This window comes from Anomalospiza imberbis, chromosome 14 (assembly GCF_031753505.1).
Source record: "Anomalospiza imberbis isolate Cuckoo-Finch-1a 21T00152 chromosome 14, ASM3175350v1, whole genome shotgun sequence".
In the NCBI taxonomy this organism is placed as follows: domain Eukaryota; kingdom Metazoa; phylum Chordata; class Aves; order Passeriformes; family Viduidae; genus Anomalospiza; species Anomalospiza imberbis.
In genome coordinates, this window is record NC_089694.1 from 13,308,853 (window position 1) to 13,323,980 (window position 15,128).

The 15,128-nt window shown below is 41.1% G+C and overlaps 1 protein-coding gene across 6 annotated transcripts in view; it reads right to left on the reverse strand.

The window, feature by feature from the left end:
• AFF2 (ALF transcription elongation factor 2) overlaps positions 1-15,128 on the reverse strand; it is a 350,681-nt gene that overhangs the window by 134,429 nt on the left and 201,124 nt on the right. For all 6 annotated transcript variants that reach the window (XM_068204990.1, XM_068204985.1, XM_068204986.1 and 3 more), the window contains exon 4: positions 12,887-12,931. In XM_068204990.1, coding sequence (XP_068061091.1) covers positions 12,887-12,931 — 45 coding nt within the window. The remainder of the gene's footprint in view (positions 1-12,886; positions 12,932-15,128) is intronic.

The following is a 15,128-nucleotide window of genomic DNA, read 5'->3' on the forward strand; positions in this document are numbered from 1 at the left end:
ATGTTGTGCTCACACAGTCTCATCACCTCCACTGTAATGCAGTTAAACCAGCAGTCTGAGGCTGAAGCAAAGACACAGTGAACACCTAGAAAAGCTGAAACGTGCCCTTACAAAGCTGTCTTTTTTCACTGTTCCTTTTCCTTGTCTATGTGAAGCTCTCCCTGCCATGTGTCTCAGTTGAGAACTTGCTTTTCCCTTCATGCATGAACAATTCACTTTCCCCTGTGAAGCATGGTTATCTTCCCAGTGCCTACTTCAGAGACTGTGAATGCTCTGTGGGGCACAAACTCTCATTTTTTGTCTTATGCAATGCCTAGGGCAGTGGTAAAACTTCTGAATATTGTCTGAAAAATTGGAATAGAGATTATGGGCTGAAAAATCCAATGGATGTGTCCAAAATGTATGGATAACACAGGCACAGCTTGATCAGTATTCAGCAAGCCCTGGATATACAAAGCCTGTTGATTGGTTCCTCTAATTTTGTCACCTTGGTTTCTTTTGTAAAGTTAAAAAGCTTAGCATGTTTGCCCAACAATACACTATGGGTCCTCATCTGTAACACAGAGGTAGAGTCCTTGCTGCCTCTCATGCTCAACCCTTTAATTCTATTCTCTTACAGAAAGACCTAACCAGCCACCTGAAACCCTCTCATGCAATCTGGCATTTATTATAGTAATTTTAGCCTTTAGAAAAGAACAAACATTTCAGTCTGAATTTCCTTTTCCTCACTTGCGCCTTGAAGCAGGTCTGTTCCTGCATCTGTGTGTCCTGTAAACCATGCCAACACTCCCCTTTGATCCACTCCTGCTAAGCTAACAGGTGTAGAAAAAAATGGATGTATGTTATAGAAGATGTTTTGATACAACATATACTTTTTTGGCATGTCAGCCTTATCCAAATAAGCCAGCTTAAACAGTAAAGAAAAGTGAAGCCAAAACATACTGAGGTCTTTTTTGATCTCCTTTAAGGTATGGAGGCTTCAGAATATTTCTGGTAGACAGATTCCCACTGTTGCATACATTTGATTCCTCATTTCCCAGCATGGTTTTTCTTACAAAGCTAGTTGGAGGCTGGAAATGTTAAATACTTGGGACTGCCACTAAGGCATACAACAGCTGAGGATGCCTGGTCCCACACAGAGCAGTCCCAGTGTCTGAAATCAGTGTGTTCTGACTGTACACCAGATTGATAGAGGCTCTTGTGTCTGCATTTTTAAAAACTTCTGACAGCAAACTACATTGAAACAAACTAACTCCTAAAAACAGGGCTGAAAAAGGGCAAAGTCCATAACCTTCCTGTCTCAAAGCACTATACTACTTCTTTTCCCACAGGAAAATCAATGAATAGGACACAAAAGCCACAGCACTGAAATGCTGTAAATTCAGGGCTCCAGCATTTAAACATCGTATCTCTACATTACTAGACGATGACATGTATTGTCTTTTTTGCTTCTAGATGGCCCAAAAGGAACAGCAAACTGTTCATTAGTAATAGTTTATCAGGGATTGTATGAGCAATTTGGAACAAACTTGGAGCAAGCCCAAGAAAAGACCACCCAGCAGACCCATGGCTGCCTAGTTAGCCCCAAGCAGCGTGAGCATGTCACAGCTCCAGCTGGTGTCAAACACTGACAACTACCAGTTACCAGGCAAAGATGAACTGGAGTAAACATGTCAAAGGATGGTGGGGGTTTTTTGTTTTTTTTTTTTTTTTTCCCTTTTTTTTTTTTTTTTAAGTACGAAGTGCAATGTATTATTATGTTTAAGCAACTACCAAAAGGAGTTGTTGATCTCACTTTGCTGGAGACACACAAAGGCTGGATGCAATAACATGGCATTCTTTTTGAAGGGTAACTTGTGTTGTAAGTGAAAGATGCTAGAAAACGACAATGCTGCTGCAAAGTAGACAGAATGATACATTTAGTCAAATTCCCAGTCTAAGCCTTTTCAAAGAACACAAGCAGCTAGTGCAACGTTCCTTAGGGCTCCTGTACCCTTTCAAACATGATCGCTTTCTTGTAGTTTACACTTATCATATTAAGAAAAATGGTAATGAGGAGATCATGACAATCTCTTTTAAAAGAAACAATGGCTCAATTGCCAAGGAAAAAAAGGAGTGATAACTATTTTCATGGAAAGAAGCCTGCAGTGAATGCCTCACTGTTGAAATTATGTTCTTTGTTTTTGTCTGAACTCAGGAATGACAAGGGACTGCTCTTCAAAAAAATTCGGAGCACCAGTTTTCATTTGATTGGTACATTACTTTTTCAGATAACTGGCAGTTCAGACCTCTTGTTGAAAAAATTAAGGACTCAAGAAGTTAGAAATGAAAAAATACTGGAATAAGTGGGAAGGGATTAATTGGCTTGATTTTTAAAAAAGTCAATACTGGGAATGTGCCTACAAACCAAACTTGAAGTGTTTTTATCCTAAGGCTCAGAAGAGTATTTTTAAAGGTTACTATACTTTGGTGTACACAACATTTTTTAGTAGGATATACTCATGGCAAAGGAATTAATGGACTACAAAGCCCAAAGGGGCTTTTAACACTCAATGCTTGTGCAATAAATGTCATCAGAAGATCTCAAAGCATCCCTCACAAAAGATCAGTACCTGCCATTTTCTAGCTTGGCTCCAGAGGTGAAATTTGGTCCACAATTTAAAGCCCTCAATCAACCCACAGCAAACACAGTGAATAATACAACTCTGCCCATTTTTTTTCCTGTTAACCATCCATGCCAGTCTCTTATGCCCTTGTGGTTTCTTGTTGCTCCTGTTTGACCCTGCAAAGTACTTGTAGGTATTTCCATCTCCCCAACAGTATTTGCTTACCCATTGAACAGAAATTTTGGAACAGAGAAAACATGTAAACAAGAGCTGTAGAGTGTTGATAGCAGGTTTCTAATGACAGGCACACCAGAGCCCTGGCCCCAGGAGCTCTGGAAGGCCGTGCAGTAACGCTTTCAGCAGGTAGAATACACAGGTTATGCAGAATGTTGAATAAACAAATCTGGGCACTTGGGTCAGACCTTCAGATTCTTGTTAGGAGACAGCTTTTCTCTCCTGCCTCTGAACAATGGTCTACAAGCACCTCAAGGCCCTGAAGTAATCAAATCATCTTCATTCTAATGCTAGAACCTGACATTTTCTTCAGGAGACTTCTGCAAAGCTGGGTGCCTGTATGACTGCTTTTAAATCAAAAAGAAATGTGAGAAATTCATTAAATAAAAAAAAAAAGGAAAAAAAAATTCAAAAATCATTCTGGTCAGGTTTTCCAGCTATCCAAAGAAATTGTTACACCACTGACAAATCAATGTGGCAGGATCTACTGGTTAATTAAACAAATGTGACAATTTTACTGTGACAATTTGAAAACACTCGAAAGTGCCACCTATCCACAGTGTGCATTCTTCTCAAATGTATATTAAAACCCGTGTAGTATAATAAGAAATTGAAAAGAACTTACATATTCAATAAAAACACAATTATAAGCATAATTTGAAATGTACAGCTAAAATAGATTGAAAGTTCATAAGGCTTCTCAGAACATTAAATTCAATGACATGCTTTCTTTAAAGAAATGTTACAAATTCAGATAAGCCACAGTGTGTAGCATAATTTTAAATATCTGATAGAGCCTTGCTTCTGCCCAATTATCACACCAATAATTCCAGCTGAGGACATCAATGCATTTTGCTAACAACTAATTTAACTTTCAACAATGGTAGTGTGGGTGAGGTTCTATTTCACCATTTCACAGAAGGAGACATAGTGGAGCAAAGGGGCATCTCAAGGTTATTCAGGAAGATCAAAGGTAGGATGCTTTATCCGAGTCTATGTATTCAAGCATTTATTGAGAGGGTGTTCAAAGACATGAGAAGATGAACCATACCAGTCTTTCACTGACAGATTTGAAGTGGTGTATTCTGAACACTGACAGCTGGAACAATCTCCACAGGTAAGAAGGAAGATGCCTTCAGAAAGAGCTCTGCTGACTGTGGAGCATGACAGACCCATGGCACACAGCAAAGACACAAATTGTCCTCCCCAAAAGGCAGCTTCCAGAACTATTCTCACTGCAGAACATGGAACAACTTGAACTTAAGACAGATGATGATCACAAGACTGCCTGACCACGTCAGGCTCCTTCCACAAACCTCATGGGGGCTGGCAAGTCTGACTATTTGTCACCACATGACTCTTCCCCAGGAAAATTCCACCTGCTTGTCCAAGGAGTCTCTCAGGAGGAAATAAAATATGTTTTGGTCCATACATCAGTTGGTGTCTGTATTCTTGCCCTAAGGAGAAGTTAGGAGTGGCTGCAGTTAAACTCAGACCGCAGTGCATTATGACAATGGCAACAAGCATTCCTGGTAACTGCTGTAACAGAACGCTTCCACCCATCTCCGAGCCCAACAGCGGGATTCAAAGTCCAAACTTCAGGTTTGCTCCAGGTGTCAACTTTGTCCTGTACTCTTTACTTTTCTTCAAGGAGCTCAAAGCAGTAAAGCATCACAAGTTGCAACATGCAGGTGTAGATAAAGCATAAAGGGGGAAACTGAGCATGCCTCAAGTACCTGGTGTCTTTTTGATCCATCACTTTAATTTCTCTAGTGCTTTCCTAACGTATGTTTCTTTTAACCATCAACTATTTTTTGACTGTCATGGCCAGAAACTTCAAAGGAGAATGTAAAAATTGTAAGCTCTTGAAACTGTTTCTGAGGTTTGTTTAGTTTCATCTCCCAGTCCAGTCTTCCCTTGGACACTGCAAGTGTCCTAGCCCTTTCCTAGTTTGCTTGAGAGATTAGACTAAGTTATCCTTCATGGACCCCACGAGCCTCCTCAGCAGTACTGACTTACAAGGAAGCTTTCTACCAGGATTTAAATCATTCAACACTTGCCCTCAGGGCTGCAAAAATGGAGCTCTTCCCATTTGTGAGAGAAAGAGCCACAGAAGATGTTACAGACATTTCAAAGCAGAATTGTTTCTAAAGCATGCATTCATTTCAGAAAGCCTAACACAATTTTAATATGTTTTCAATGTCTTCATTCTGTGCCGAAAGCAATTTGTAATGTAGACTACACATTCTTAATCTATTTAAATGAAAGGTAACATTGCTAGCAGTTTAAACACTCAGTGCCCATATTTACCATGTTTCACTCTGACGGGACAAGATGAAATAACAAAAAATGATTAATCTGAGACCAGAGAAATATTCTACTACCTGTATCTCAAAATAAGACTGGATTTTTTTGCTTAATGTTCTGTCAGTAAGCTGTGTAAGTGGAGTATGAGAGCTTCAGATGGCTTTTCTGCTTGGCCACACTGCAGACTGTCATTTTGGAATCAGCAGCAGCACTCCAGGACAGACACACAACAGGCTCTGGAGTTCTTAATCATTTTTTATACAACATAAACTCATGCAGCCCACAAAGTCCTTAGGAGAGGATACCTGGTACAGCTAGAGCCAAACACTGTAACACTACAGTAGTATTTAAAATTTTCCATCCAGTTCAGCACTTGGGACCTTTATCTGTTCATGGGAGCAAACAAAAGGTCAGAGTTGATCTGACATGCCAGATTCCTTGGGTCTGTTTTCTTTCACACTTTCACTCCAAGATAAGGGAATTACTCTTTAGTTACAAGCATGAAAAAGGATGGGAATTCAGGTCCCACGGGTCTCCAAGCTGGGAGTGGGAATATTAGTTTTATGACATTCTCCACTCAACTACAACACTCCACCAAATTGTTTTCCCAGATTTTTGGCCTATTTCACTTATTTCTGGAACTGCAAAACTTAGTGGTATTTGAAAAAGTAGTATATAAAATAACCAATGTTTTAAGTTCCGTAGAGAGCGCATCTGATCTTCCCCAAGAGTTGCAAAACTTTCTATCTTTTCCTCTAAGAGAATAACTTTGCTTCAATTACTATCTTGTTTGAACTGGCTTTAAAACAATTATTTTGTATAGTCTCATAATAAGTAATTATTTTTATCATAACAGAGTACTTAATCAGAGTGAGGATGCTGAGCACGTAACATTGCAATACATAGAGGATTGCTTCTGAGCTGACTTTCAATGAGGGAGAGAAACTAAAAATGGTTGTTTTGGTGAAAAGGGATACTGAAGACCTTGGAAAACAAACTTCACTCCTTCACTGGCAGTCATTCACTTATCATTTATCATGGGAGTACTTTGTTTCTCTTCAGGAGCAGCAATACATGTCCAAACTCTTGTGATGTCAGCTCACTTTACAGTAATTTTAGTAGCAATGGTAAATCTGGCAATGATGGCAGAATTATATCATACTACTGAAATCAGCAATATTTCAATTTGGCAGTACAAAAATATGTGTTAAAATATTATGGTAAAGAAGATAAGAAAACAGAATTGAATAGTGAGTTTGAAACAGGTGCACAGCAATCTCTCTCTCTTTTCCTGAATACCTTTTGTAATCTTTTTTTATTGTTACAGTGTAGACAGGCTGAAATAGACCCACATAATGATCAGATTTTACATTTCAAAGTTCTTTGCTAAATAATTTATTTAATACTGCTATGAAAATAAAACCTTTATTTGATAAATGTGCCTGCAAGCTGGAATCAGACCTTGCTTGTCTGTCCTGACAAAGGTCTAATCTTTTGCTGCCTTACATCTTGAAGAGGCATTTATCCCTGTAACAGGCAGGTGCAGAACACCAGCTTTCGAATACAGGAAACTCTGCACACCCACACACATTTGTCAGATCAGACAGTCAACCTTTCCTCCCTGTCACCTCCCCAGCAGCACGCAGTCTGCCTTGCCTTCAGCTGGCAGCACAAAGCAGATTTATGCCATAGATCTACACCACAAGTGCATCACTCTCCTCACATGTAACCTGTACCATGCCGGCCATGCAATGGGGACCCACAAAACAACTGCCTCAGCCAAACACTTGGCATCGACTCACCAGCTTCCCACTCTGCCAGCCTGAAGTTAGCTCTGAGCTTTAGGCATGATGCACCCTCAAGTTAATGCAGGCAGCTTTGGGACAGGGCTCCTGAAGTGCTTTTCTCATAGGTGCCACCATAATGCTGTCACTGTAAAGATGAATGGCCAAAATTTTGGATAATCCTTTTCTGCCACGTTCAGGTGCAGCACATGGGGGCCAAGGGTGTGCTCTGGGCTGGGAAGATCTAAGACCGCTTTTTCCAGCTCCCAAAAAGCCTTTTGCACTCCGAGCTTACACCAGGCTGTCCTCAAATGACACCAACTATTGATGTCACCCTTCCTGTGTGCATACTGGACAGTGCACAAAATTCTGGGAAAAGGATTCCTTCGACCTTCCTGGAGTTGCTGCTGAATGCAACAATTGTGGTGATAATGTTTTTGGTGATACTGAGAACAAAACTGAGCTGATCACCTACCAAACCAGGAAGAAGCTGTTCCATTTTCTGGAGTGAGACCACATCTGGAGAGTCATCAGAGCAAAGAACAGGTCTCTGCTTTTATGTGTACCTAAATTAATGAAGAGGTAACTCCTTTTTATTTTATAACAGCAGCAGCAGTGCAAGTGAAGCTGCTGCCAATTTATACCAGTGTGGGAAGAAGAAGAATTCAATGAAATCAAATGAGATCAGAGGTCAGTGGAATTACCCCTTGATTTATATTGATGTGAGAGCAAAAACTGGTTCTGCCTCCATTGAGAAAATGCTGATAAAAACCTTGAAAATGTAATGGCTTAGAAATTAATTGTTTTTATCCATCCAAATCTTTGTGTACATAAACAAAGTCTGAAGGAAAAAAACAACTCTCAAAGCAGGCTGTTACCCATTCCTTGCATGCTTTCAAAGGCTGCATGTCAGAGCAGGGACAAAGGCCACAGATCCACATTTACACTTGGGTTAACTTTTCAATCCATTTTTTCATTTCAATAGAAATAATAAATCACCTTTTCTGGGAGAAAGAAGCAGCTTGACACAAAACATACGGTGCTGGGCTATTTTTATAGCACACCTAAGACGTATAGGGATTCATTTATTTACTCAGCTATTTAAAAGTGGCTACTCTTACTCATTCTCTGGACAGCTAAATGCCAGGTTGCTAAGTTACTGTTACTTGACATCATCTCCTCCCCAACGTGTTCCCACATTTGACAGGTCCACATGATTTACTAGGCCAGTCAGCTCGTTATTCACTTGTCCAGTGACGTCTGGATAATCATTTTAAATTCACATCATGTCCTCCCCAGCAAGCCCCCAGACTCCACATGAAAATATTTAAACTACCCGTCAGCTACTAAGTGCATTTGTAACCACACTGGACAGCGTACCTGTATTTTTCAAATTACAATTATTATAATTAGGTTTAGCATCATTCTTCAATGTTGTTTGTATTTTAGAAGAGAAAACAATTACTGAGGGGCAAATAATGGGCTATATCTGTTACAGTCTAATTTTGCTATGTGAACAGCTCACTTCAGCTGTGGGTGAGACATATTAAATCTGTTAGTGCTTTCAATTGGCATGAGGAAAGTAATCCTACACATAATTTGAAGAGTCAAGGGCATTTTCACCTGCTGATCAATTTACATATTCTCCCATGCCATTAGACAGGAGCTAGTCATCAGAAGACAACCATACAAATTACAGACTTTGCTCATTTAACTCCAGTCATTTTTACACTTATTACAATCTGAACTATATTTGGGATCTGTTTTGCGTCCAGAGTAGAAAGCTTCTAATTAGTATCACAGCTGTCCACATACCATCAGAAGTCCATCTAGATACTTGATGCCTTCCTACTGTGAATATGTACGTACAAGAATTCTTTTGTTCCTCTAAGCAGGGACTGATTTCCAGACAGCAAAACCTGCCTGGGTGGTTACGGTACAGCCACGAGAGCTGCAGTGCTGGGTTGTGTGCAACTGATTGCCTGAACACCCAGCCCAAATTTCTAATTCACACTCCAAGTCCTCCAGAACATGTAGTTAAAAAAAAATTTCCTTTCTCTCCCGTGCAGTATTGCATGCTTATCAACTCTTTAGCCAGGGGTAAACCAAGGCTAAGGCTCTCCACAGACAGGAAAAGGATCACTGCTTGTTCACCCTCAGTGTCACCTACACACCTCCTTTCCCTGGGCCAGCACATGGTTCACATCACATGCAGTGACAGCACGGCACACTGATGTAAACACTGGTACAAGTGGCACAAGTAACAGCTTTGGAGACTGGTTTTAAATGTCAGCTCTCCCACCCCATCTGCACTTTGGATCACAACATTTCAATGAACTCATTTTTCAATGGATGCACATAGCAAGTGACAACTTAATTTAAATCCGTATTAATAAAATGTGAATTATACGCACATACTTTTAATTGTCTGTCTTCCACATTATCCACACTCTCAAAACCATTGCATTGGTTGGAAAAAAAAAAACCCAACACATTCTGGATCATAAAAAAGTGTACATCACCAGGTATTTGCCTTTCTCTTTCATTTTGGTTTTAGCAGCCTCTATTAGATGTAATCTGTGCTATCATTACTGTTTGGCCTTAGTTATATAAGAGATGATGGTGATTATTACTATTATTATTATTTATTATTATTTTTCACAACCTTCTCAGCCATCCTGGTTAGAAAAGTAAAATCAGCAGGAGACTGGTCTGCCATTAACCTTTGGCTGTAGTATTGGGAGCAGTCCTTAAGGCATTTATACAAGATGACATAAGTAGCTAAGTGTTTCAGGAAATCTAAAGGACTCTGAAATTTTGTCTCTGAAGACACAGGGGTCTGAATGAAGTCAAGACCTTTCCCCTCACTTGGTTGAAAATTTTAGAATATAAATTCAATTAAACCTTTTTTGTCCAAGATGGGGAAAAAAAAAGAAGACGACAGATTAGGAATTACAAGCCTCTACAATTACAGAAACCATTAATCAAGTTCAGCTTGAAAAAAGAGCTGTGTAAAATCAGAGGTCACAGATCTTTGCAGGAGTACCTCTTCCTTGTAAAGTCTAGCAAAGAAACCCTTGAGAGTTACTGTGTCTTTCTAAGGGATGGAACTGAAACAAATCACTTAATTCCCCACCTTAAAAAACCCAAACAAATCAAAACCAGAAAAAAAATGCAAACTTCAAGGTATGCATTGCTCCAAGGGTAAGTGCCAGGCAGAGCACCCTTCCCCAGCTCTTTGGGGAGTGCAGCTTGGCAGCAGACACAGCCCAGAGCAGAAACTGCCAGGGGTTGCCAATGGTTTGGTTGGGCAAAATACACAATTACAGCCCAATTGTCCACTTTTGGGGCTCGAGTGTCTTGGAATCCTTTGTGTTTACCTCTGTAACATCCCTGAGAGGACAGAAATGTGAATAACATGGTGTTTTTACAGAAAGAAGTTGCCATGAGGGAGCTAAGACCCTCACTCCCAAAAGTTCATCAGAGCCTATGTAAATGGCCCTGGAAGGCCAAGAAGTACCTGTCAGGGCTGGAAACTTAATCCAGGTTCTCAAAGTGCAAATTTCTGCTGAAACCAAGGGTCATTCTTTCATCTGGAGCAGCCAGCCTGAATCTTCTGACACAGTTTTCATGGGGAGCACAAAGACTGGATTTTGACCACTGCTGGGCATCACATTCTCTTGCTTATTTTCTCTCCATTGCCTGTCAAGTAGAATATGATACCCTGTGTGCAGCCAAAACACATTTCCTGCTAGCTTGTTCTGCAGCATAAATTTGAGAAGAACAAAGTAAAACACTGACAAAACCCAGGTACTTCTAGTGCCAGGTGTGCTTCAGCACCATATGCGGTTGGAATCCTGAGCCGCTGCCCTGAGGGCATCCAGCTGGGGCTGGGGTCTGCTGGGTCTTTGCTGAGCAGTCCCAAAGCAGCTCTGGGTTGCTGTGCTCACACAGGCAAGACTGTGCAGCCCAGTGCAGGCAGGTTACAAAAGGCTGAAGGCAGTCGGTGGGTGCCCAGAACAGCCCGAAGCCACGCCGAGGGCACAGAGCCCCTGGGAAGCAGCACCAAACCACCCTCCTGCCCATGGAGGGGAGCACGCTGGGGGAGCCGTGGCTGAGGTCCACTTGTCAAGGCTGTATCTGCACCCCATGACAGGTATCATGTGCTCCAGGTACCTTCTGGCCATGCCAGCAGCTATGGCCAACAGGTTTAGTCCAGGATGGGCACGAGGGATGCCTCTGGGCACCTGCAGCCGTAGTCCAGAAACATCTGCTTGTTTGTATCCCTTCTTCACAGGCCCAGTGCATGTCCTTGTGAGAGGGATCCCCAGAGACACAGAATCCTACTAAATCCCTGCTCTGTCCACCCTAAGAGTGCCCCCAGGTTCAATGGCCCACTGGCAGCAGGAACAGGGACTCTGCATTTCATCCCCATTCTCTAAAGGCAACAGAAAATCCTGCTCCAATCTCAACTGGTTTCAGAAGGAAGCCAAGCATATTGTGCTTGTTTGTTGACTCAAATTACAGTCATGGCATAGGTAATAGGGAACCATCTTGATTAGAAAAGAGACATTTCTGCTTCCTGTGATTTATATGCACTGTTCCCACATTAGAAGTGTCACCTGGATGACTGATCCCTGAAATTCACCCCATAACATTTTCTTTTGATGCTTTTTACTGAACACAACTGCCCTCCCCAGCCAACAAGTCATTCATTCCGAATGTAGTAATGAACCTAATTGAAATATATAAATAAGACATTTAAAATGTACCAAGTATTTCACAGAGCCTTTCAACATTTCCTTTGCTTTTGCTCCTTTAGTGTTCTATAGGTAATAAACCTCAGCTCACTTTGAAGGTTGAAAGCAAATATTATTTATTTCCTTGCATTCATTGCTCCCGGGTGCTCATGCAGGATCTTCTCCCTTACAGCAGGTCTGCACGACACACCTGCCTGCTGCCTCAACACACTTCTGCAGCAACACTGCCAACACATAAGGACATCTAGAGCAGCCCAAGATAATGTGTGTACAGAAACCAGCAAGTTTTCCAAGCTGTTTAACTCTGACTTGCAATGAATAGTGAGAAGCTTATTTTATTTTATAAGCTAGAGTAAGTCTTTGCAAACAAACTGGCATGACTTTTACACATGATTTCAGGTCTGGGTAAGTCTGCAGCACTACCTCCAGTAACAAGGACATGGCTGGCACAAATTGCCACTGAAAGTTTAATCCCTTCTACACCAAAAATCAGCCGGTTGGCTGGCAATCCCAGGCAGGTAGCTCTGACAGATGGGAAACTCAACGTGAAGAGAAAAACCTAAATCTGAGAGAAGGACTGGTGGGTTGCAAAACTGCCCCCAGCCAAATCTCACTCCCAACAGGGAACCCCAAAGTTGGGGTGTCTGAGGAAAAGCCCATCTTAGAGTAAGGCATACAACTTGTGCACACTCCCTTTTTTTTATTACATGATCTTGTTGTAATTAAGCTGTTCTTAGTTTGGAGTTGCAATTTTCTGTATTCAACCACTGACCAAAGATCACAGAAAAAAACATGTCTGTAAGTCTTTAACAAAACCGTGAATGATGAGCAATTGTAGTCTAGAGGAAGGAGGAAGACTGTAGGTCAGATTCTGGGTAGAAAAATTAAGGCAACTGTACCTCAGGATAGGAGAGAAATGTGTCCTGGACAGACTCAGTGACTGAGAGCTTGAAAAGAACAGGAACATGTGTAAAACCTGACTGAAACAAGCTGGCAGATGCAGAGTCTTAGGTGAACTGATCTCACTAAGGAGTACCCTGGGCCTACCCCTGTCTGTGTCTCTTAATACAGACCCACTGATATGCTATTATTTAACTACAGTGTTAAAAATAGCCCTATAAACCCTCTCCTTGGAAGATGAAAATAACAGCACTACAATTATACAGGAGATAAAAAAGCAAAGGGTATTACTTACCCGCAGTATTTCTTCCACACAGCTGGAGTCATTGGGAAGGGCAACCTAGGTTTAAAGAAAAAAAAGAAATGTTTAGTCAGGTGCTGGATGCAAAGTTCAACAACACAGGTGAACAGCTAACAAGCAACTGCTTCTGTTTGAAGACTGCTGTATCCATGCTTGCTGCCTACCAAATTTTCCAGTTCAGATCAACATAAATCATCAGCAGGACTCGTTTTGTGAAAAGTTGTTTTTTTCTTCCATGCTGCTTTGTGTTACTAACGACACTTTTGAAGCAATAAAGTACTCTGATTTCCTCACAGTTGAGAACTGGCAGTGGAATTGCCTGAAACTTCTGTAATTGAAGAAGATCCCACTGTTACTCCTATCGGCGGCCTTCAGAGAGAGGGTGAGGTTTGGTTTAACTTGCCACATGCTGCAGAGAAGGACAGAGGTGATAACAGGAGAAAGCTGTTATCATCAACTATCTTATCCTACAGCTTAATAGGCTAACAGCCCAGACAGCTCCTAAAACTTAAATATATACTGTAGTAAAATACTGGTTGGACTACAAGGGTGGTTGCTGATTTTGTTGTCTCTCACTCCATCAGCCTGTTGCAGGTTCAGTGTCCTCTGCAGCCTGCAGAGCACACAAGTATCCACCTCAAGAGGCCTGACAGCTGCTCCTTCTCCCTTTAGAAAGATTCAATTTATCTCTGCACCCAACCACACCCACGCACACACAGAGTGATGCTGTTAACATATTCCAATTGAAAATACTTGTTAAAATGGTACTTACAGCATTCGCCACAATCCCTCATTCTAAGGACATGAAAGAGCACAAAACTTTTAAATACTGTGAAAGATTACAGAAACAACAGGCAGATGTGACCTGTATGTACAGCTACTTTGTGGCACTTGCAGAGAGCTATGGGCTCTTATCACGGGGTAAAGAGACAATATTCAGGAAGTTACCAAAGCACAAGTAAATCCTTTGCGCCATAAATATTCAGTGAGACTTCTCTGCCTGGTTCTTCTACCTTACTGCCCTTAGTTACTAGTCTGGTGAAAGACAGTCATGACTAAACTTAATCCCTATCATCCTAATCTGCTATAGAGCCTGACCAAAGCACTGGCCATGGCCTTCTGCCTGCATTTCAGACAGCACTAAGCTTCATGGATAAATCCACACAGTTACAGAAGTCAAAGACCACAGAGACCTCTTAGATCACCAAGCTCATGCTCTGCTAATGTAGCAGATTTTCCCCGTACCCTCTAGTACGATGGTTAGTCTGACCCAAAAACTGTAGGGAAATGGGTCTCCCATTCCTTCCCTTAATAAAATATGGAGTGCTGTAAACTACTTGGTACTTCCTTTATAATGGTTAAAACTTTGTTTTCAGTGTCAACTTAGCTTTTCTGTAGAGCTCTTTCCACTACTAGAAGTAATTCATTACTTCCCTTCACATTTACACCATACACAGACATGCAGAATTATACTCCACTTTACTCAAATGCTGTATGTTCAACTTTTATTTTCTTTCCTGATAAACCAGATTTTCCTCCCCTTTGGCTTATTTCATCACCATTCTCTGAATTCCCAACAGTTCATCAGTGTCTTGGTAAAGGATTACCCAAGTGAATATGACTACACCACAGGGATATTAGTGATTTTTATCTATTATAGATTACAATTTTCCACAACATCACCTTAAAACTGTCAAACAACCAAAAAAAAAGAGCCTTACCTTTTGTCCCCAGTTTCTACTCAAATCAAATTACCTAATCAGCCTGGCTGAGAACTGTCCTTGTGTGGTCAGCATGAACTGCAACAGGCATGTAGTCCACCCTTATATGATAGGACTTGGACTTGATGGGACTTCCTCCATCTCCCTACTTTTCACTTAAATTACTTTTTTTCTCTCTCAATACTTTTAAGTTCTCTGCTCATCTGTGTTTTCCATTCCTCATACCAGCTCCCCATTCAGTGAGGAATATGATTAATCAAAAGGTTAGCAAGCAGGGGTATTACTGCACTGTGCAGTGGGACAGAACACATGTCTCTAATACAAGCCTCAATTTTTTTTCGTTGAAAAACTAATATGTTGGAATATGAGAAAACAAAACAAACAGTCCTCCAAAAAGCTTGCATCAACCACAAAATTTTTCACAGCAGAAACAGGAGCAGCCCAAAATCCAGCTGAGTGAGTCAGACTGGGAAGAGTGAGAGCAGCAGAGGTACAGAAGCTCTCTTTATTTAACA